The 23,840-nt window shown below is 36.0% G+C and overlaps 1 protein-coding gene across 3 annotated transcripts; it reads right to left on the reverse strand.

The window, feature by feature from the left end:
• Nucleotides 1–1,320: 1,320 nt before the first annotated feature.
• Nucleotides 1,321–21,231, reverse strand: LOC141820525 (protein PHOTOPERIOD-INDEPENDENT EARLY FLOWERING 1). 3 transcript variants are annotated; one of them, XM_074707851.1, is made up of 21 exons: nucleotides 21,152–21,231; nucleotides 19,254–19,356; nucleotides 16,941–17,021; nucleotides 16,727–16,834; nucleotides 16,535–16,615; nucleotides 16,348–16,436; nucleotides 16,107–16,222; nucleotides 15,961–16,022; nucleotides 13,372–13,507; nucleotides 13,202–13,273; nucleotides 12,977–13,110; nucleotides 12,567–12,704; nucleotides 11,460–11,495; nucleotides 10,667–10,735; nucleotides 10,065–10,127; nucleotides 6,880–9,988; nucleotides 6,031–6,095; nucleotides 5,879–5,946; nucleotides 4,347–5,112; nucleotides 2,990–3,498; nucleotides 1,321–2,092 (listed from the first exon to the last, which is right to left on the reverse strand). In XM_074707851.1, the coding sequence occupies exons 2-21, from the start codon at nucleotides 19,311–19,313 to the stop codon at nucleotides 1,711–1,713; spliced, it is 6,144 nt and encodes a 2,047-aa protein (XP_074563952.1). In that variant the 5' UTR covers nucleotides 19,314–19,356; nucleotides 21,152–21,231; the 3' UTR covers nucleotides 1,321–1,710. The 3 variants fall into 3 exon arrangements, with proteins under 3 accessions (XP_074563952.1, XP_074563953.1, XP_074563951.1); XM_074707852.1 differs by lacking the exon at nucleotides 21,152–21,231 and adding an exon at nucleotides 20,305–20,545 and having other exon boundaries at nucleotides 13,208–13,273; XM_074707850.1 differs by lacking the exon at nucleotides 21,152–21,231 and adding an exon at nucleotides 20,305–20,545.
• Between the last annotated feature and the right edge of the window lie 2,609 nt (nucleotides 21,232–23,840).

Below are 23,840 nucleotides of genomic sequence, written 5' to 3' on the forward strand. Positions count from 1 at the left end.
GAGAACTTACAGAATTATTAAAGGAAGAAAAATACTTTTGATCGTCTTTCTGATTTTCTGATTCTGTTGCCCGATCTGATGAGATTTCTTTTGGGTTCAATTTTAAATATTTTTTGATCCTCCACAAATGTTTTTCTAACTTGTTGTGATATGATGCCATTTTTTGGCTGTAAAAGACGTTCTATAGTTGAGGATGTGAATAACATATTCGGCTTCTTTCTTCGTGTTTGTATACATTTAGGAGAATTCGCTCGAGCAATACTTAAAAACAAATTTCAAAGCAATTATCTTTTTTCTCTTCATAAATTAAGGTAATGTGCCAAATTTTCTGAACAGTTTTGTATCTTCGGTGTAAAATTTTTTTTCACTCATTGGACTGAAATTTTGAAGCAGAGGATGAAGGATCCTCCCTTTCCTTCTCTTTCACCTTCAATTATGAGTCCTTTCCATCTATATTTCTATGAAAGTTGCGCATATTGGTATATCTTATTCTATGAAATTTTTTTTGTATATATCAGGAATTGCTTATTTGTAATATCATATACAATAGTTTCTAAAATTTCCGAATATGGTAATTTTTTAAAGTGGTATTCCACAAATTTTTAATTAGGTATCCTATTTTGAATCAACACTAATGATCAATTTGAGAACAATTGGACCATTTATAAGGGACCGGACCTATAAAACACTTTCATTCCTTGAGAAGTCCCTCTCTGGATTAATTCTCTTACGGGAACGACAAGAAACTATTTTTTACATTACAGTATCGTTATGAAATATCTAATGTGTCATCCAATAATCTCCACGAGTGTGATGCATTGATAACATGCTTAGATAAACAAATAAGAAGATCAAGTTCACAAATATTCTAAAAATCAACCTATAAATTATTTTCTGAATTTCTCTGATAAATAAATTATATATATATTATATATATATACACACACAAACACCAATAGATGCGGGGAACGGGGAGGACCAATAACAAGGTGCTGCTGCTTGGTAAGATATGGTCAACTTGACTGAAGAGAATACCAAAGATTTTAGCTCCCTGCTAGCTATCTATTGACTCCATACAAACGTATAGTAAGAAAAGAGAAGGAGCAAGTTCATTCAAGAAAAGTCAACATCCAATTCTGGCAAGTTGTAAGCCATAAGGTTTCACCTATAAGAAGGATCCTAATCGACAACCAAGTCACTTTTAAGCCACAGCAAAATTTTAAGAAAGCATCCATGTACATATTTTAAGTTTCAATGCTTCAGAATGCCTTGGATCACACCAGATAGTCAATGAAAAACAGATTAGTCAATGCAGTGAACTTTTCATTTAAATAATTGAGGAAACAGCATCTTTTCTTTCCATGGGTATCCACGACCCAAAATTTTCCAAATGGAAAAAAGATCCCTTTGTGGTTAAATACACATACCATCTCTTGCTCACAAGCAAGTCATATATTACATCAATGTGACCTAGCTTCACTATACATGCAAGTGCCAAAAAAACCACCACTGCTCTCTAAACCTAACCACCCCGATCTTTTACCATGGCCATGCGCCCTCCCGGAGACCAAACTGCTCGGTCAGCCCTCTCCTGTTTTGGTGGTGCCTCAGGCAAATGCTGCATAATTTCATTAAATATTGCCAGTGCTGAGAGAACCACTATTTGGAGGTCTCTGATTGGCTTAAATGTTGGAACACATCAAAGATGGATCATCCAATATCAGTAATGTCTGGCAGCATATCCAACTCCTCAAGGTCACCATGAAAACAAGGATCGTCAAAGTGAGGGAGACGTTCTAATTGCTCTGGCTCTTCAAGAAGTGCATCCAGATGAAAAATATCATAATCACTGTCAGTCATGGTGTATTCTATGGTCGATGGTGGTAGTGGAATACAGTTGCTAGCGTCATCGTGTGCTTCTGAAGTCAATTGAGATTTCAATTTCCTAGGCTTTACAAAATCAGCTCCAGATTTGTGTTTGCCTAACAATTGGGACTTCGTTCCAAATCGTTTTTTGTTGTGATCATATGATGGAAAAGCAGATGAGGCCCATACATAACCATCACCCTCAAAACAAGCTTCAGATGCCGACCTATGTCAAAAAAATTAATCATCAATCACGTTCTTTTTTATAGTTCCAAAAGTATAAAACAAGAAATGTACAAACTTAACGACATCATCCAGTTATCAGAATCAAACAAAATGACTGTCAACAACGTTTATAGAAGCTACAAAATGACTGTCAACAACGTTTATAGAAGCTACAATGGAGAGTCTCTTTTTGATTTAACAGAGTGAAGAAACATATGAGCTGTTCAAATATAACATATCCAAGACCATAAAACTTATCCTATAAATTACAACTACTTGGCTAGTACAAACATAAGAAATGGGCATGACATTAGACCTATATGAGATTTTTTTTTAATAAAAAATCAAGAAATAAATGATCTACTATGCAAAAATTAACTCAAAATATAGCCTCTTTAGGAAAGACTAGGTGAAATTTTCATTTTTTTTATTGGGCTCCTTTATGGAAGATATTATTGGGTATAGAGTAGATATTACTTCTCTTTGTTCTTACGAACATAATTGTTGCGTAGTCACTTTTGAAGTAATTCAACAACATATGAGACTGTTTTTACTTCAAGAACAAACATAATATTCTTTTATTTGATTCTTAGTACCATTAACTTAAATTTTAAAAACAGATAAAAATAGATTTATTCTTAAGCATGTAGTACAACTGCAACTAAGAGGCTCATATATCAAAAATTTAACACATACAATAATTAACTATCAGAATTGGGTCATGTAAATTCACCACTAGCTTTGAAAGTGCAACACCACTACACTTTCTTGCCATTTTACTGCTCGGTTAGGAGCTAAATGTTGTGATATCATGAATTGATTTGATTAATCTCTTTTGGAGTAACAAAAATGCCAACTACCTCTAACTTAATAAATCAAAGATGTAAAACAAACTCACCTGAAACGACTTTCAGCAATCATACATGATGGTTCTGCCAGTAAAGATTGACAGGGAGTTTCCTTTGCTTCTTCCAGAAGTACAGGGCTTTGTATTGAAACATTAATAACCAACGGGAAAGCATTCTCAGATTCCACAGAATTTCTGGGAAAACTCAATATCAGATCCATATGTTCGAAGCTAGAATTAGAGTTGAGCATGTTGGTAACGATCATTGGATCTTCATGACTATTATGAACATCAACAAGGGCCCTTGATACCAACTTGCTACATTCTTTCAAGTTTGTTAAACTCATCTTTTCCCCAAGTCTTGGAGACTTCTTCAGATATGAGTCAGAAAAATTCTTATTTGGATAAAAGCCAACTTTAGAACATGCCATGCTTTGACGCACATCGACACGACAATTCGCTCTCCAAACAGAAGAAATAATAGCTACAAAATGTTTCTGGAGGAGCAACTCATTATCAGGTAACTCACTTGTAACATTGAGCAATGCACGTATTTGGTCCTGGCAATTTTTTGATATTAGTAATAATGAAAGAATATAATGATAGTAAGATAAGAAGAACATGTCTCTTTAAGGAGATGTGCCTCTCATGAGAACCAGAACAAAATAACAGCCAATCTAACAAATAGAGGTAACAAACAAGGAACGAAAATCAGGCTAGAGTAGATGTTTGAATAATCAACCTTCTGGTGTTTACTGGTTATGGTTTAAGGTGTAAACAAATACAAACGTGACAGTCCCTACCATGACTCCATGAGAGTTGGTCTACAGAACAAAAGGTCATCTAAATATGGCAAATCTCAATCTTGATAGCAAGCTCAAGAGAAACTAGATCTCGATATATTAAAACCATGCAACTCGGGAACCTGTTGGTAAACAAAAATACAAAAGATTTCCAAATATATTTCATTAGGAAGGAACTGCTATGGTAGTTCCTTTAAGTGCAGATCAAGTCTTGCCCATCTAGTGAAATGGAGGCTTGCAATCAACTACATCCACTGGTTCATGGATGGATCAAATCAAGATTAAAAAAAAGAACAAGGAAAAAAACAGCAGGGTATCTTTGAGATTTAATCTGCACTAATTTCTTAGGTCTATCATGAATCCCCACTGTAAACTGAGTTTTATATGAGCTAGACAGAATATTTTAGGTGTAGTAAAAAGATTCAAGCATCAACCTGAAACTACCAGACAATCACAAAATTGCCGACAGCATTAGCACATAATTTCTTGTAAAAGAAGTTTCCACTAAGAAATTTAGTCTGCTCTAAGACTTGTTGGTTAGTTCAAAAATCTAGAATGCAAACCAGACAATCAGAAGAAACAACTAAAAGATTGAAAAAAGGTACCTCAGTCACTTTTAAAAGTGCCTTTCCAGAACCAGAAGAGCTATTCTTTTCGGTGTTAGTAATGTCCACAGCAGATAGAACATACTTGAAAAACAATTCTCGGAACCTCTCGCAACAATGGACAGGATGGCGATACCGTCCTCTGTAAGACCCACCACCAGGTATACCATAAAGTATGTCACTCGCAAAACCCCAATTAATTCCATACTCATGAACAATTGCACACAATAAGGCATCTTCCAGAGATGACCAGCTGCCTGGAGAAGGAAAACATTCTCTGGACCAAACATGACCCCTCTTTCTTAACTTTTCCGGCTTCACCACCAAAACACGTTTCCCTGCAGCAGATGCAATAGAAATCCTACCATCATACTTCAATCTGTTTGCTACTCCTAACTCAATGGCACCTTCTCCAAGGTTCAATTCTGTAGTTTCAACAGTATACTTAGCAAAGCTGTCAGAGTCAACAGCATGATTACAGTGAGAAGCTTTCTTAACTTTCTTTTTGCTTTTTCTCGAGCTATTTTCATCATCTTCTAACAGAGAAACCTTCTTACGCTTTCTTCTGACTGGTGAGCAAGGTGGAGACTCAACAAAACTAATCTCTGGTGAAAAGACTTTATCATCAATAGACATGGCATCTAGTTCTAGTTCTTCATTGACAACTTCCATATCAGATGATAAAGATCCTTTCTTCAAAGACTTGAACTTTGTCTTTTTCATCTTCTTTTTCGTCTTAAGCTTCCTCTCAGTAGGTGTTGCATTCCTGAAGAAAAATTAATTTTTTCAATCAAAAATGGAATTTCTACTTTTAATGCACACCCAAAAATATGATATGTATCTAAGGAAAAGAAATGTCATTTAAGAAAAATCATATCTCTCTTGATACAACAAACATATGATTTGTATCAACTATTTTTTTCCATCATAATCAGTAAATATTATCGAAGACTGACGATTACAACAAAATTCAGAATAACTTGTCCATTTGTTTGACACAGAAAAGTTCCGAAGGCCATATATCATTGGAAAGCCTTGGGTGTCTATTTTTTTTAAAAAAAAAAAACAAATCTCAAGGCCATTGAAAGCAGATAAGTCTTTAATAACTCTACCATTGTTAGACTCACTTTTTCATTCTCAAGGCCTTGGGAAAACATCAAATCTCATTTAATGTTTTTGACTCATCTTAGAATGTTGTTCCAAGTTGTGCCCATAAAGGCCATCTTTTGTATTGTGGGAGAGGATACTTTTTTTTAGAGATAAAAACAAAGAAAACATATTTTGAGCTCTTAAGCTTGTTAGAAGCTTTATCTTCTTGTATTTCTCTAAATTATTTGGTGGATTTCTGAGAGTGGTGAGTCTAGAGTCTTGCCTTGTGTGACCTCCTATTTCTCCTGCACTTTCTGATGTCAATTCATAACAAAATTCAAAATAACTTGTCCATTTCTTGCTCTCTTTTCTTAAATATAAATAAAATTGACAAGTTAGGAATTAGCGAAAGGTCATTAAAAACATAATATCAAAGAACTTACTTGATAGTGCCATTCTCATCATCTGCATCCTCAGCAAATTGAGCTTCAGATTCCAGTTCTTCCAACAACTAAAGATTACACGATTAAGATAAAATCAGTTCACACGTAATAAAAAAGAATAATACAGACAACCTCAATTTGGAGAACCAAACCTGTTGTTGAGCCAAAGCCTCAACATGCTGACGGTATGCCGTGGTTGCAAACTCAGCATCCCATCCTGGGGAAAAAATTGCAAGTAAAATATGACATTCGCTGATCAAGAGTATCAGAGATGACATTATGCAGAAAATGACAAGTAAAAAATCAGGACAAAGGAGACGTTTTATTAGACATGCTAGACAAAGTTTTTCTATAAAAGAGTTAAGAAAAGTTTCATTTGCCACAATAAAATTTGGTCTGATTCTCTATACAGCTCCTCATAACTTTCTTAATTTAATGTTTCAAATTGAAATTTGCCCCTTTTCACATCAAACAATAGAAAGCAAAAATTCCTGGGCAAATGTGAAAGGATAAGAATTTAAAATTCCCAACTATTAAAGTTGGTTGTTGTTCTTGTCCACAAGCTTATAATTCAAAAAGGGCCAAAAGGGACTGAAAATATAAATTAAGAGCAAAAGTGTGTGATCATCAAAGTGTATGAGCTATAAGAGAACCAAATCCAACACCAAAGCAAACTGTGAAAAATGTTTAGCAAACATAGTATGTCATGGCACGGTTGATGTGGGCTATAATTGCTCAACTAAATCTAGGTTATATCAGCATGAGTAAGAATTCCACGCACAACGTCAAAACATATTAACAAACGTAGAAGTAGAATGTAGTATACTGCAGCAGTTTCAGGCAACAGAAAATACAATCCTAACAGCCAATAATCACGATTTAGTAAATCAGAGTTCATTTAGAAGAAAGATAACATCAAAGCTAACAAGGAGTGGGGAAAAAAGAATCTTAGCTCATGCACCACAAAACTGAAGACTTGTAATTCATTAAAAAGTTCTTACTTTCATATATAAATGGTTCCTGATCTTCATCAATCTCAGCTTCTAGATCATCCTTAAATTTCTCGATACGATCAAGCTCCCATTCCTGCTCATCAACATTTGCCTGATATACTATAGCAGATTTGTCAACTACTGGATCCCAGAGTTCCAGAAATCGCATTGCATATCTGTCAATTGGACGAAGCTGGTTCTCAAACGATGAACTTGCTTGCCCAGCAGCTGCTGCTGCTGCTGCCATCTGCTTAACATCAGCAAGCATGTCAATATCATCATCTTCCATTGTTAATGTGATATTCTTTTGTTCATTCATATTACAACTGGATAAGACAACATCATTATCATTTTTTACAACAGAACTCAAGCAGTTCTGCTCTTCAGCAGCTCTTTCATCAAGTTTAATGTCATCCCAATTAACAGGCTCATCGTCCTCTGATCTACCAGTGACATCTTCAGTAAATTCTTGGTTATCAACAGCCTCTTCCTCTTCTAACTTTTTAAGGGCCATATAATCTGCTTCATCTTCAGCATGTTTGATAGCTGCTTCAACATCTGCATTAGAAAAAAGTGTTTCTACTTGATTAACAGAATAATCAATGGTGCTTGAGTTCCCTTTCTGCAAATTTTCCAGACCCAGACTTCCATGACCAGAAAATAATTCCATAGGATCAAGTTTTTTGAAGAACTCCATATTATAGCTGCCACTCTGTATTACCAAATCATCAAGTGCACGCTTCTGGTTTGCCTTCTTCAATATATTCTCCTCAATTGTGCACTCACTAATAAATCGGTAGATGTGCACTTCCCTCGTCTGGCCAATTCTATGGCACCTATCTTGCGCTTGTTGGTCCATTGCAGGATTCCAGTCGCTGTCATAAAAAATGACTGTATCTGCACCAACTAGGTTAATCCCTACACCACCACTTCGTGTGGATAAAATAAATAAAAAAAATTTGGGATTTGTATTAAAACGTTGCATCAATGTCTGTCTATCTTCAGGTGATGTAGATCCATCTAGTCGCATGTAAGTATACCCATACAAATTAATGAAAGCCTCCAAGATATCAAGCATCTTAGTCATTTGAGTAAAGATCAAAGCCCTGTGTCCTTCTATTTTAAGACGTCTTAGCAGAACTGCAAGCTCCTGTAGCTTCCCGCAATCAAATTGAATCAGGCGCCTATCAGGAAAATAAACTTGTTGCCGAACAATGGCAGGCCTAATAGGTGATAATAAAGGTGAAATGATCTCAGTGCATTCTTCCTTATATGCCAGATCCAGAAAAACAGGGGATCTAACTTTACTGCACCAGCAAACAGGAGAAGAGGAACGTGAAGCAGGAATTGCAAACATAAAACACTCTACTAGGTCATGTATTTTCTGAAAACGTTCAAGTGGTGAGAGAGTTATGTCTGCCAATTTTGATGAAAAATTTAAGTAGCATGAAGCGCTGTTCTTCTGCTCATGAATGTCAAAGACTGGATGTTTTACAGTTACAAGCTTCCTTAAATTAGTTCCATAGACTGGCTTCTTCTCACACCGCAAGGAATTCCACCATGCAATTGAAGCTGCTCTTTCTTTAACTTGTTTAACTCTTTCCTCAAAGAGGGCCTTCTGAATCTTTTCAAATATATTACTCCCATGATTTTTCTTCTTCCAGTCATAACTATGGATAAAAGAAAAACAGCCAGAAGCTTCAAGCCGAGCATCCTGTATCATATTAGATGAGCACGCAATAGCAGTCACTTCGTTGGTTAACCATGACGTCATGCAAAATTCATTTCTGGTGAACACAAAATTCAAACCACAGAGATCTACTTGAGAAAATGGACCACTAGAAAGTATTGTACAAATAGCAGAGCTCAATTGCATGTCAATACCAGGCATGTCAAATGAACTCACGATTGGACGGCCTTCAAAAAGGTCTGGATGGTTACAAACTTTGCGTAGCTGCATTATAACACTGATCATTCCAAAAAAGTTTGCACTGGCCAATGTTGCTTGAGTTTCTGAGCTGGCAACAAAATCCTCATACAAATTTCTCTGTCTTCTGGAAAGCCTACAGTAAATCACATGCTCGTGCTTCTTTGGCAGTTGTTTTTCAACATCTCTTTTTAAGCGCCTTAAAATGAACGGACGAAGTACATTATGCAATCTATCAATGACTTCTTTGTTAACTTTTTCCTGGCCATCCACCATTCCAGATATAGGATTGCAAAACCAATCTTTGAATTCTTGATGAGACTGAAAAACATGAGGCATTAAGAAATGCATCAAGGACCAAAGTTCCATAAGATCATTCTGCAGTGGTGTTCCAGTCAACAGCATTCTTCGTTTAGAGTTAAAATTTAGTAAAGTCTGCCACCTTTGAGATTTCCAGTTCTTAATTAGGTGAGCTTCATCCAGAATAAGATATTTCCATTTCTTTCGCTTAAATACTTTTGAATCTTGTATAACAAGTCTGTAGGTAGTTATACATATATGAAAGTAATTAGGCTTTAACCAACCCTGCCGTTTATGCTTCCTTTCTTTTGCACTCCCAAAGTAGGTTAGTATCTTAAACGCAGGGCACCATTTGAGAAATTCAGTTTCCCAGTTGAGCATGACACTGGTTGGTACCACAATGAGATGAGGACCCCATATTCCTTTCTCACAGGCCAGGTGTGCAAGAAGAGCAATTGTCATGATTGTCTTACCTAAACCCATTTCATCTGCTAGAATTCCATTTAACCTCTTTTCATACATTGTTACGAGCCAATCTAGGCCAATATGTTGATACTCACGAAGAGGATGCTTAAGAAGGAAAGGGAACTTTGTCCGCACTTTTGTAGTTAAGAAAGTGTTTCCAGTTGGTTGAGCTGATCTTGCAGCAGCTGCAGCATCAGAAATTATAATTTCACTCTCCTTCCCTTCTACTATGCTACCATGATTTATCTTCATCTCTTCCAAGACAGATTCTGATTCATCAAGATCTGGGTGATTGTCTTGTTGTTCTGCACCATCAAGCAATTTGGTTTTGTAATGAACATCCTCATTCACTGGGCAATCTTGTTGATCATCAGAACCAGAGGAAGAGCATTCAGACTTCTCTGCACCATCATCAATGCATGAAACCTAAACCAGCAATCAGGAGTCACATCAGTTTGTTAAAAAGCATTCCTAACTCACAAAGATCATTAAAAAATCATACCTTCTTGTACCTTGCAAGCAGCTCTTCAATAGGGATTTCACTCTCTTCTTGCAGTAACTTTATCTGTGAAAAGCAGGCTGCTTGAGGACTATCAGTAGATAATGAAAAATAGCAGCCAATGCCACAAAAAACAGTGATGGAAATTTTTGTTTTTCACAAAAAGAAATTCTACTCTTTAAACATTGGAAGATTATAGACAGCTGAGAAGTATAGCCGACGTTTAAAGTTACCAATATTTAGATGTTTTAAATTCATGGAAGAGAAATAAAGCAGCATCAAGATCCTTTAATACTGGCCTACCAGTAAAATAAAGGGACGCATCTGCCACACAGATCAGATAGCAGGGAAGAGATGTGTCCATAATCATGAAAGTCAACCAGCTTTTGCAGATATTAATTACATGCAACGGTTTTTGTAGATATTATTAATTACTTGAACCCAGAGAAATATCAGGATCATCAATGTTTCTTATATAATGGGCCAGTAAAACACATCATATAATTTTGATTGATCAATGTAATTTTTTGACTAGTTGGCAAAGTTGCTGCAGGTATCTTGAAAATAGAACAAAAGCACAACAAAATACCAAAAGGAACTTGTACCTCCTCAAGATGGTTAGTGACTTCTTTCTTTGCCAAGTCTTCCTCTTCAGAGATTGTTGCCTCATCATCCTAGACACAAGTAATACAACCAAAGCTAAATCAAACAAATAGGAAACAAGAGTTGATGTGTTTGTTAATAGGCAGGTAGAAAAGGAAAAAAGTAAATAATCAAATGCATCATTTCTTACAGTATAGAACACCTATCGGATTTGACCAACTGTAATAGATCGATAATATTTTATTACTTGTGTCAAGAGACTGATCATGCGTGCATTCTAAGTTTCTGATAACCCGAGAAACATGCCATAGTTTGAGCTCATTCACCAGTATTCTCCAGCAGATTTGTAAAACAGAACTACGCAAATTACCAAAACACATAATACATAGTATTCTTGGAGTTACCAATCCAAAATGTCTTTGGCACATCAAAAATTATATCAAAGCCTATTTTAATCCAAATGTGAATTACTAGCGTTTCAATACCACTCTCTAACCAACTTTGTAAATATGTGAAATTGATATTCCAGTAGCAAACATAAGTAGGAAACTAATGCATAGCTCACAAGTCACCAAGAAGAGATTTTAAAAAATAAAAATAGTAAAAATGATCTTGCACCACATGAATCGCAGAAACCAGTATTTCAAACCATAACATGCACATAGATCAAATACATCAAACTATGAATGCGCATGAACAAAATACTACTATAAATTTTGCTTAGATAAACAAAACAATATTTTGAAGCACATGAACTTTGCAATATATTAATTTTGCGTGCACAAGTTATCATACCTTCTCTTCTCCTACAAGATTGTAATCCATATCATCCTGTAAAAAACTATGTTAATTTTTCAGAATTGCATCAGCAAAGAGAAAGTATCATCCACAATCCATAGCTACACATTCGATAATTAGAAAAGAATGCATCGAAGTAAAGAAGTAAAATATGTTTTAAAATAGAAAAGTACCCTTATTTGAGCACACACAAACCAGTGGATCTAGGTCAACATCATACAAACAGATAGCTTAAAAAGGTTTCTTTGTCAAGATGAAGAATTTGATTAATATTATCTTCAATTTAAACAATAAACAAAACAAGTATGGAATGAATGTGTTAAAACTAAAAATCTTAATGTATTTTTACTTATAATCATTCTCCTTATCAATTTTTGCAACCTTTTGTATGGGAACCCAATGCTCCGCTATTGGTAAGTACCAAAGGCTCATAAATTTTTAAAATGAGGGGCACTTAAGCAACTTACTGGTGTACTATACACTTCAGCAACTTACTGATGTACTATACAATATCTAGGAGTCGGCAGAAAATCCAATGTCACTGAATGGGCCAGAAATTTGATCCAAAGGAGCCCAATATTTTAGGGTTTTGGATTTCGAAAAGTTGAAAATCAGACTAGAGTCCAGTTTTGGTTTACAAAACCAAAAAATGAACTTGACCAGATTCTACATATATTATATATGCATGAGTTTAATAGTTATATGATATATGAAAAGAAACATGTAATATGGAGAGAGAGAAAAGAGTAAAAAAAAAACTATGAAATTAGGAATAAAAATTGAAACAAAAACCAATAGGTTCGAGTTCAGGATTATTTTACAGGATGAATAAACTCAGGCTAGGTCAATTTTTCTCAAAGAACACTAAGAACTCAAGTCACTTCACCAATGTTTGCTGTTGTGATTATACTCCAGCAAAATATGCATTTCAAAAAGCTTAAAGAAAAAACTGAAATATAAGTAACTTACAATAATGGAAATATTATTGAAAGAACAGTCTCTGTGTCAATGTAGTTTTGCAGTAGTTAAAGCAGAAAAAGAACAAAATAGTTGCTACACAAAGAAAGCAACAATTACACATGAAAAATAAGTAAATTGTCTCACCACATCATCACTGATATCGAGATTCGGATGTCCCTCTTCACATGAGTCAACATTTTCTGAACAAGGATTTGAATGTGATTTCTTGACAGTTAACTGTCCTTCAAAGGAGAAAATGTCTTCATTGCCATTACTTTCTCTCTGCCATAAATTTGTAAGTTAAATAGATTTAAGTATCATAAGGAAACGATGATGATGTCAATTCTGACAAGTTGCTTGATGGAAAGTATAATGCATAAGTGGGGTACTAATTTGTCAAGATCACAAAAATTAATTAAAAGCAAAAATAATAGATCACCAAGTTGCAGGTTATATATGAATAATCAAACCCCCTACAATTTGGTAGATGATATCCAGTCTGACCCAAATACGATACCATGATTTAGAAGCAGAAAAGAGTCAGTGCAACTCACATGAGAGAGTTGACTTATAAAGCATTGTGCATGATTGATTCCAGGCATAGGATGATCTGCATTTTCTGAACAATGAGCATTACGCAACAAATTCTCTGAAACATTTTTGGACCCATTAACATGGTTCCAGTATTCTGCAGAATCACTAACAAACAGAATTAATTGCTTCAGTGATAGAGATTTGGTTTAATTTATTGATGATCTTTCAACTTACTGACATCTCACCCTTACTCTGATCTTTTTGCTCAACAAACATAGTTGAGCTTTTATCGAAATCGGGACTCCCTTTCGTGCTAACTGAGAAAATTTATGTTAATCAATAATTTACGGAATTAATAGGCAAAAGCAGCAATTAATTAGTGTTGCCACATGAAAAACTTCAAGTTTGTGCTTACAGTTATTTATTGAGTGAAACTTGTGAAGGTCCTCAAATGGAAGATCAGCTTCATCCTTCGAGGCCTCTAGTTCTTCTCTCTTCTCTTCCTCACTAATATGAGCTTCATCCACCTCAATAGCATGCTCATCATCTTCCTGTAATGGCAATAAATGGACCAGAGCACAATGTCCAAGGAAATAAAAACTTTTCAGCCAAAAAAATAATAACATAAAATTCAGGTAATAAGAAAATAGCAAAAATATCCTCTGTCTTTCAGATAAAACAAATTTAGTACATTTAAGGTAGGAAAAGGAAATATACTGCTATATATAAATTTGATTGATACTTTGATTATAATTTGAGTTTGTTAAACATAGTTGAGGCTTATACCTGGCCAACCTGGGGTTTATTGGAAATTGGCTTGATCAAAGCTTAGACATAATGTTAATGAGCTGACTTTGGGTTTAGACACCTAGGGATGATTTAGAACAAAATAGTGTGTTAGTAGGGGTTCAATTGTGCTGCTTAAGGCTTGAACAGGTTTAACTGGAAACAAACTAGACTGGATTTTTGTATGAGATAGCCAACGTGAAAAGGGAATTTGATCCCCATCTGCATCTTCACTGAATCTCAATCCCCCTAACTTGTGAACCCTTCAACAAGATCTGATTAACAGTGAAGTCAAGATTTAGCAGGCTAGCTTCAGTACTGACCGCACAGTTAGCAGTAAATCTATGATGAATCTACATTTCTGGAAGATTCTAGTTGCAGCAGTGTTCACCAAGTCTCTCCTACAAGTGGGCTCCTTCAAGGTAAGATCTCTTCCACCAAAGGTGGTTATTATTATGATTATCCATGCATAAACCCTAATTCAAGAAGTCAGTTAAGCAGTGTGAATGGGAGATAGAGGATTGGCTTTTCTTTTTTTTTTTTTTTGTATTGTTATGGTGATGGGTAAGCTTGGTCAGAATAGGTAGTTTGGCCATTGTGGAAATCAAACAAGTATGTAAATAAAGTCCTTTGTCACTACATGGTAGATGATCGATGCTACCTCATTTCAAAAGGGATCAAGTATCGGTAATTCCAGAAAACAATCTACAACACCAAGTCACTCAACTCCTAGGATAGTAAGGTGTGTTCACGTTGTCACCAACAAGCTACAATGATGCTGCTACTGGGGGATTGATTGTTTGTACGAAATGGACACTAAGAATGTACACATTTAGGGAAGTAAGAGATGTGTTCACATTGTCGCCAACAAGCTATGATGACACTGCCACTGGGAATGGCCACAACGTAATGTTATATTTGGATATTGTGGCTTATTCCTAATATCCTAGTTGGATATGGTACCGGCCTTGTTTGACATGGTTAATCTGGATTGATATAGTTCGGCATATGTAATACAGATCAGTAGACCTATGAAAGCTGATTCCAACGGCAAGTTAGCAATTATATTTGTTTGTCTATTCTAATCAGGGATCAGCAGTTCAAAGGTGGAACAACTTGACTGAGTCCAAAGAGACTATTGGTAAGCCACATACTGTGAGTAGTTTAATCTAAGATTTGAGTCTGTCACGAAGTTTATAGATTAGAGTTTGATCCGCGTGTCTGACAAGGGCTGCAAGTTGCAGATACCATCCCTAATGAGAAACCAGATGTTACCATTTTGACTTTTTTGTTTGCTTTGCTCCCACACCATTCATCTCTGTTGTTACAATTAGTTATGTACACATATCGAACTCATACTATCATCACTATGTTGATTAGAGTTGCATGCTAATATATGAATGATGATGATATATGAACATATTACTTGACATGATCCATCAGTCACACAAAAATCTATGGCATACTAGGCGACTCATGATAGCTGCACATGGTGAAATGGACATCAAATCAATTTGGAGCATGTAATTTTTTATATAGTTAACTTGTGATAGCCTCTAGCCAATGTGATTATATCAAGGATTTATGATGTGGAAGCCTTCTAGCCATCAAAACTAAACGATGGCCCAGAATTCTAGCTCACTGACATTTTCATGAGCACCTAAACTGTTACATGTTCGGTTTCTGTTTAGCAACAAGACAGCTTCAAGGAAGTCACTCATCCTAGCAACAAGACAGATTTAGCTTTAAAATTAGGTTGGGATATGATGCATCAGTGCTATTATGGTGGCACCCTGACCTTCATTGAATTTAAAAAGTATATATACGTCCACAACTTTATTGCCATCGTCCCATTCCTCCACAACCCATAATTACAAAAATTCAGCAGCTACTCACTACCACAGAGCAACCTCATCTTATCTAAGATAATGTATTTAGCTTATGCATTTACCTTGTTGGCTTAAACCTTTGTTTTACTGTTATCTACAAGAAGAGAAAAATCTCAATAGAACAGCAAAAATATTACAAGTCCTAGATAGATCCCTAACAATTGGGAAAGACTAAATGTATCCTATCCAGCAAAATTGACCTACGTCACTGATAAGCCTTGCTAACCCAAAAAATAAAAAGGTCAAAACATAACCTAAAAGACTACATGAAGTAGTCACATTATATCAGAATAAATACACATAGTCAACTCATCGCCAAAGAAACTTACCATATCATCTGCAGATCTGATACTAAAGTCAATTTCACTCTCCGCCTTATCCAACTGAGTTGCTGTTAAACAAACTGTAAACTTTACTGTGATAAAAAAAATGTAAACATACATGAAAAACAATCAAATATCAAAATTTGATGTACCGATTGTGTCAACCATTTGATTGTTCACATTTCCATCATCCTTGATTTTTGAGTCTACATCTACTGTTTTAGAATAGTGCATATCCACAAGATTTTCTGCTAGCATTGTGGAGTACCTGTGAGATAAGGTAGAAATGCACATACCTCAAAGTTATCATATTGTGGTGTACAGAGAAGTTGTCTGCAAAAATTCATAATGCAGTAGCATGTGCACAGAAAAATATATATATATATATACAACCTTTCGGTTTGACCAAGAAGAAAATCAAGCTGCCTATCAAGTGCTTTCTTCTTTCTTTCCTCTACTTCCAATTGATACTTATAGAGAACCTAAATCAAACACCCATAATTCATTAATTTGTCAAAGAACAAACAAAGAAAAACAGCCAAGACTAAATTATATATAGAATAGAAAAAAACAAACTTACTAGTTTCTCTATTTTTGTCCAAAATTTTTTTACATCCTTTGATATATTGAGTGCAACTTTCTTTAGACGTTGCTCTTCTTCCTGAATTTAAGAAATGATATTATCAGGCTACATGCAAATCTTGAAAGGAATAAAGCAAATAAATGAAAATTGCACGTCATTTATTGAAATATATGTAATAACAAATCTAACCTTCACTTTTTTCTCTTCCCTAGTGGAATAATCCACAACACTCTTACTAACTCTTATTGCAACTCTCTTTGCCTGAGCCAATTTCCACTTCCTTTCTGATTCAAAATCCTATTAAGAATGAAACAATAATGCAGGAAATAATAAAGATATAGGTTCCTGAAGGGGAAAAAAGTGTTGTGTGATAGAATACCAACATTAACAGATATAAGCTTACCTTGGATAACCAAACCATCTCCTCTAAAACATGATCCCAATGGGTCTTTGGTCGAGGAGGCTCCCTTGGCGCATCAAGCGCCTACAAAATAGGCAAGAAAGACAATTAGCATTTAGAAGTACATCCAAACTATGCTGCGTAGTTAGAGATTTTGATTCAACTACTCATGATATCAAAAGAAACATAATCTATAAAGTGTATTCCTTTTTTTCAGGAACAAGCATCCATCAAGATCAAGTATTTTTTAAGAGAAGAGAATGTTGTTCACAACAATTTTGAAATGAAAGAAAATAAGTTTCATAGAACACTCTTTTTCATTCCAACAGATAATCTTGCTTGAAAAGATTTTCTATATTGAAATTTTTTTGCCTTTTAGCTTTACAAAAAAATATTGATGATTTCTTTTGGCAATCCACATAAAGGATACAATAGGATAAAAGAAGTGTTTAGGATCAGACTTGCTTGGTGCACCATTAATGGAAATACACTACACATACAAACTAAAGCCCTTTTTAAAACTTGGTCTAACTCTATACGCACAGTCTATAAGATGCTTTATTTGGACCATGCCCAATAAAAGAAACTTTCCTAATACTCTGGTCCATAGTGTAAACACTCCATACTAGATTTCATTACAGTAATTCAAAATCTAATTAGCAGTAATATAATTGTTTATTCTTCTTTACTTCTAATGTAGATCATTATTGATATCATAAGCACATAAGATTAATATCCTTGTGGAAAGTGTGTTCTCCCTAAAGCGCAAAATTGAATAACTCTATAAAAAAAAATTTGTCGCTTAGGAAAATGGAGGTGTATAGGATCTTGATGGTGCATGTGCACTGCAGATCACAGTGCTATCAGTCAGATGAAGAGGGAAGTGAATAATTCTCATCTTGTTGGGTTGAAGGATGATTTGAATTTGGTCACTAGGAACGAGGAAGGAGAAGAACAACTAGTTATCCCTGGTTGGCAACATTTTTCAGGAGGAAAAACTACAAAAACAAAGAGGGTGACCACTGGAAAGATGCAATAGCAGGAAGGGGGTATGAAGCAGTACAGGATAACGAGAGATTGTCAAATCTAGAAACTGAAGGTTGGAAACCCAAAGGGTTAAACCACAATGAAAGAGGGCACAGCTGCCATTATGAGGAAGAGTAGCATGCCAGGAGCAAAAGGATGGAATACAAAAAGCACTAGAAGAAAAGAAGGGCTCTTAACATTGAGAGATGAAAAAGAGGAGTATTTGAAGTATGGTAGCAGAGTGCATCTATTAAGATGTTTGTGGCATAGAGAGAGCGATGATAGATCAGAATTGTTGTAAGGGATGTGGTCGAAAGAGGTAGTCATTCTCTACATAAGAAGGGAGACGCACACTCCTACTAAAATACAGTGGTTGGCCAGTTCGCCCATGAGGAGAAAAAAGTGAGGGGTTTAAATGTCTTCTCCGTAGAGAAGACAAGCAGCGGGGCGAGACAGAAGCTATTCGTGCAAAACACAAGGGATGATAGAACTTAAAAAGTTAATGTTGAAAGGAATATAACATCTATTTTGGGAGAAACCAAATAGACTTTTTATTTTTGATATTTAGAGATGATGAAATATGAAAAATGAAATTGAGGAAATAATATGAGATTCTTTAGGTGATTGTGTATAAGATTCTTTTGTTTTCTGAAATTTAGATAGGGAAAAGCACAAGCAGTTTTGTGGGAGGGAGAAGGAACAATTTGTTTATTGTGAGGAACAAGACTACTGAAACAAAGGACTGGATTAGCATGCAATAAGGATGCCTTGGATTTGATATCTTTATTCAGCAACAAAGAAGAGATTTCAATAACATAAGGATAGAGATTTCAATAACATAATAAAGTTTTAAGCATGCAATTTAAAGCTTGGGTAGATGTTTGTAAGTGAAATATATAGGATAGAGATTTCAATAACATAATAAATTTTGAACAGAAATGTCTAGGACATTATAGATAAGAGTTAATGCATCTTCCAAATTTCAAATGTTATTTACGTATCTAATAGTTAAGAGTTTAAGATAATTACTTTGTATAAATAGAGTTTTAGCCAAGTCAGCAACACAAAAACACATAAGAATCTACATGATCTTCAAACTAAATTTTATCCTGAATACAAAGTAGGCAACTAACTATCATCATCTTTCGCATTTATAGTAAGTTGATACTTGTAAGTATATGCAATGTGAATAGCTTCTGGAAAGATTTCCATAAAAAAGCACCATGGAATGATAAAAACTGATAAAAAAACAAGCACAAATGCTAATGGCTGAGGAATTTTAAGTATAACCTTTTGACGCCTTGCTCTTGTTTCATGATCTAACTTTGATCTGGGGCCCTTTGAGGCCATTATAATATTTTCTTGCAGGTAACTACTTCATTATGTAAGAAATCTGCAAAGGCATAATTCAGAAAATTAATAGTACATTAACTGAAAGAAAAGTTTAGCAAGTGATATTAAAACAGAAAAATATTTAACCACAATAATTCTCACGAATAATATTCCTTCAAATCATTCATAATAATGTTACAAAATTTAAACATTGAATTTCAAGTAAATAGTACAATTAACAATGAAAATGCATAATCACAACTAACATGACCGCTTTCATGCTTATATACATTTTACTCGTGAATAGGAAGTTCAGATCAGAATGAGGAAGAAGTTGATGCAACAATCCCGAAAAAAGTAGAAGATCAAAAGGTTTAAGACTAAGCACAAGAAGAAAGGTAGAAATAGAGATCTTTATAACTGTGGGTAAAAGAGGATTAAACTAAAAGCAGTCTACAATTCGTCTACCAGGAAGTGGTCTCAACAAATGATGCCAGGTGCCAACAAAACAGCCACATCATAAGAGAGAACATCGAGCCAATTAGAATTACGACTGATGCAACTCCAAAATCTTGGGCCTTGCTAGTGCGTAAAACGCTTTGAAATTTAAGATTATATAGGAGGAAAAGAATAAAATGAAAATAAAATAATACATCAAAACTAGTTTAGCTATCAAGAAAGCATATGAACAAGAAAACAAACCAAAATCCAATTCCACGCACAGAAAGAAAAAAAGAAGAGGTAAATTCCAAACAATAAGAGAAGAATTTGCAAATGATCATGAAAAAAGACCCCTTAAGAATTAAGTAGAGTAGAAAGAATATTAAACAACTATAATCTGAATCTGCATGTCACACGTTCTAAACACATCCCACCATTTTCTCGACGTCTGATAACAATTTTCAAAAATAAGAAACACCCGCCATCAAAAATACAAAAAGCAAAACATGACGAAAGGCCCAAACACCGAGGAATGACAAGTCCAACATTCAGTGCGAGAGAACAGTACCAGATAAACAAATCGAAAGTGGTCCGACTCAGAGACAAGGCACCGTAGAACAAACAAACAGCGCCTCGTGGCAGGGTCGCCGAGAGCTACTGCAACCAGACGCCGAGAGCGAGTGAGATACCGATCCTCGAAGAAACCCAGCACGGAAAGCGCCCAGAAGCAAGAGGGCCACGGATCCAGAAGAGGAGAGGCGACGCCGTCAACGACGAAACCACGAGGACGAAAGGAGGGGAAAGCGCTAGGGTTTCCAGTGGTGCGAAGGCGGAAAAAGGGAGAAGGAATAGACGAGAGAGCAAGAAAGAGAAATCGAAAGGGTTCCGATTTGATAAGAAGGCGTCGGGCATTCGCGAGGCAGCTTGTGTCATCGGACTCGTATCAACGGTCCACGCGGCAGCAGACGGCCAGGATTGCGAGTTTAACTGACGAAAAAGGGGAGCTTACGGGGCCAAAACAGCTAAGAAAATCTACTCCTCAGGAGTTGGTGGACCCGGCAATTTTGACAACGCCCATGCAAGGATCCAATTAGCCCTTGTCGGGTAAAATCTTGAAAGATCCGACCCGGAATCGACCCACCCGGCAGGTCTCGAGCACTACCGCCCCCTTTCCCGAGCTCCAGAGGCTGCAGCCTCCCGATTCCCCCAAATCCCAATTCTACTCAATGACAACGCTCGAGCAAGAGAAAACCGGAGCAAGAGAAGACAGATCGCGACCGGAGAGCGAGAAATAGGAGGAGATAAGACGGCGACAAGCAAAACGGCTGCGAGAGAGGCGACGAAAGACGGAGCGGAGGAGAAAACGAGAAAGAGAGAAGAGGAAGAGGAGGAAAAGGAGAGGGAGGGCGCCGAACCTGTGAAATGGCGGAGCGGAGGTGCGATTTGGCGGGCGGAGCTGCCGTCGGCGATTGCGTGAGAGAAATGTGAGTGAAGAGGAAGAAGAAGGTTATCGGGGGCGACGGAGGGTTTCGATCTTTAACCAGGACTTGATAACATAATGCTCCTTTTGCTGCTTATTGTCCTGTCCGATCCGATAGCTGGAAGGAGTTGATGATCAGCGCTTGGTCAAATGGGGTGTGAATATCAACGAACGATAGGTTTAGAAAAATCCGACCCGTTAATATAACAACACGAAGGAAGTCGAAGCGTGTAGGGTTAGCGGATTTTAAATTGAATAGTAGGAGTTTTTACTTCCTATTATTTAAACAAGTTTATATGTTTTAAAACTATTTATATGAAAAATAAAATAATAAAAATAATGATAATATTATCGTTTCTATCTAAGATCACGGTATGATAAATTGGCAAAATAAAACAGTGGAGGTTGCGATGTTGAAGGTCCCAAGATATGGAAAACGCTATAGATACCTATAATACTCCAATAAAAATTAAGATGAGCGCTGAGGGAGCTCAGCATGGCCACTCCGACGTTTAAATTAGGATAGAGCCTTAGGAAAAGTAGAGACAACGAAATAATAGAGGAAGAAGAAAGAAAAACATATTCATCTCCCATTTTGCGTGTTTTCTACAGAGGTTATATAGTCATCTAAAAGAGTATTTCCACATTCATAATCTTGCGAGATCAGATTCGACAGTCATTACCTACTCCTTCATCCATTGCATGACACATATATATAGAAGAGCATCTAGGGAATAAGTCTTACATCAGTATGATTGCTCCTACACTCACTTATAGTACTATGTTTAAGAATATTTTCAGTAATTGTCAATAAGCCCTATGGGATGACTAGGTTTTAAAGGAATAGAGTCTACATCCTTTGGAGTCAGGGTGCCTAAGTTGACGGGTAATTGAGGAGGTTGTCTCCTGGAGTTTGGATGACCAATCGAGAGTGATTAAGTCAAGGAGGTTGTCCTCTGAAGTCGGGGTAGCTGAGCCAAAGAGGTTGTGTCGTTTAAAGTTGGGATGATCGAGTTGAGGAGATTGTCATTTGGAGTCGGGATGCCCGAACTGATGGAGTAGTCAAGGATGTTATGTTCTCTATAGAATAAGTGAGTGGAGGTTAACTAAGTGGAGGAGGTTGTCCTCTGGAGTTAGAGTGATCGAGTCGAAGAGGTTGTCCTTTGGAGTCGGAGTGGTTGAATCGAGAAAGTTGTATCATCTGGAGTGCGGATAATCAAATTGACGGAGCCAAAAAATCGAGCTAATGAGGTCGAAATTGATTCTTTGACCTCTATTAAATTTTGACTTTTGTCTCCACCTAGATTTGACTATTGATTTGATTTTACCAGGTATGATTCATTTTTTTTATCATATTACTTATCATATTAGAATTGAATAATAATATATGGCAATAATATAAACACAATCATATTTCCAAAACAAATAAATAATAGCAAAAAAGAAAATTAGAATAAAAAGCACCTTTTTAAGTTAGAGGGCATCTAATGGAATCTGATATAGTAAATTAAACTAACAATCAGACCTTCCTCCGCCCATCTAACTTAATTACATCAGTCATTTAACTCTAAGTAAACTAGTGTAACAATTTTATTACATGAGTTTACTATCAACGATGCGATGTGATAGTTAGACCTATCAACGATAGACTACACATCTGGAATTCGAGACTCAACTATGACGATTTTACGAGGAATTTCTCTTGAATGAGTAGCTCCAAAAATGTTGATGGTTAGATTGAGCCACCATATGTGCTTCTTCGATTTACTTTAAGTTGTCCCCGGGGCTATGGTACGGTAGGACATTCAGGTTTATATATACCCGCGGTTTGATCCCTAGCTACAGTGTATTTACAAGAATTTTCCTCTAAATGGAGATTGCAATCAAAGGATGCTGGGCATCTGGGTTGGCCGCTGCGTACGTTTCTCGATTTACCCTGGTGATCGGTGGGAAATTTCCGTACCGAGCCGATCATCCCAGGGATTGAGTCAATACGATTGACTGAGATTATCATTTTTTTTTTATTTACTTTAGTAGTTAGTGAAAAACTTTTGTAGGATCAAATCGGTCCTCTCTAACATTAGTACCCGAAAGATTGAATACATAGTGTCCACTAAAAAAATATAAAACAATTAAATTACAATTGCATTAAAATATTAATTTTTTCTGCTAGATATTTAGACTTGCGCCCGATTAATCTTAAGATGAACAACCTAACCTCACATACCAGCTCACTTGATAAATCCAGAACGTGAAGATGGATTCCAAGGAGTGATCTGGAAATCGAACTCTCATTGTAAAAGCTTCCTCCCCCTAGAGGGTTTGCATCAGAGTGTCAATGTTGACAGACATGGTTTACTTAAACTGAAGGGAATTAATAGAATTTTATATTGGCACATCCGGAAGATAATAAAATAAAGTGCACATTCTTCCTAAGTTTCAGTTTATTTATAATATTTTTCTCGATCTAACCATTATGTTGATGTGGTATTTCCGAGCGCCTGGAAGCCTTCTAGATGCCTAAATTTGTCGAACCTAATTCACTTTGGCAACAGTATACTAACGATTCTGGATGATTTCTTGCAATCCGAGTACTTGAAAATGATCTGAGCATTTGAATTATG

This window comes from Curcuma longa, unplaced genomic scaffold (genome assembly GCF_044706935.1).
Source record: "Curcuma longa cultivar G26 ecotype Majalengka, Jawa Barat unplaced genomic scaffold, ITB_CL_G26_1.1 utg509_np1212_2302976_RagTag, whole genome shotgun sequence".
Classification (NCBI taxonomy): domain Eukaryota; kingdom Viridiplantae; phylum Streptophyta; class Magnoliopsida; order Zingiberales; family Zingiberaceae; genus Curcuma; species Curcuma longa.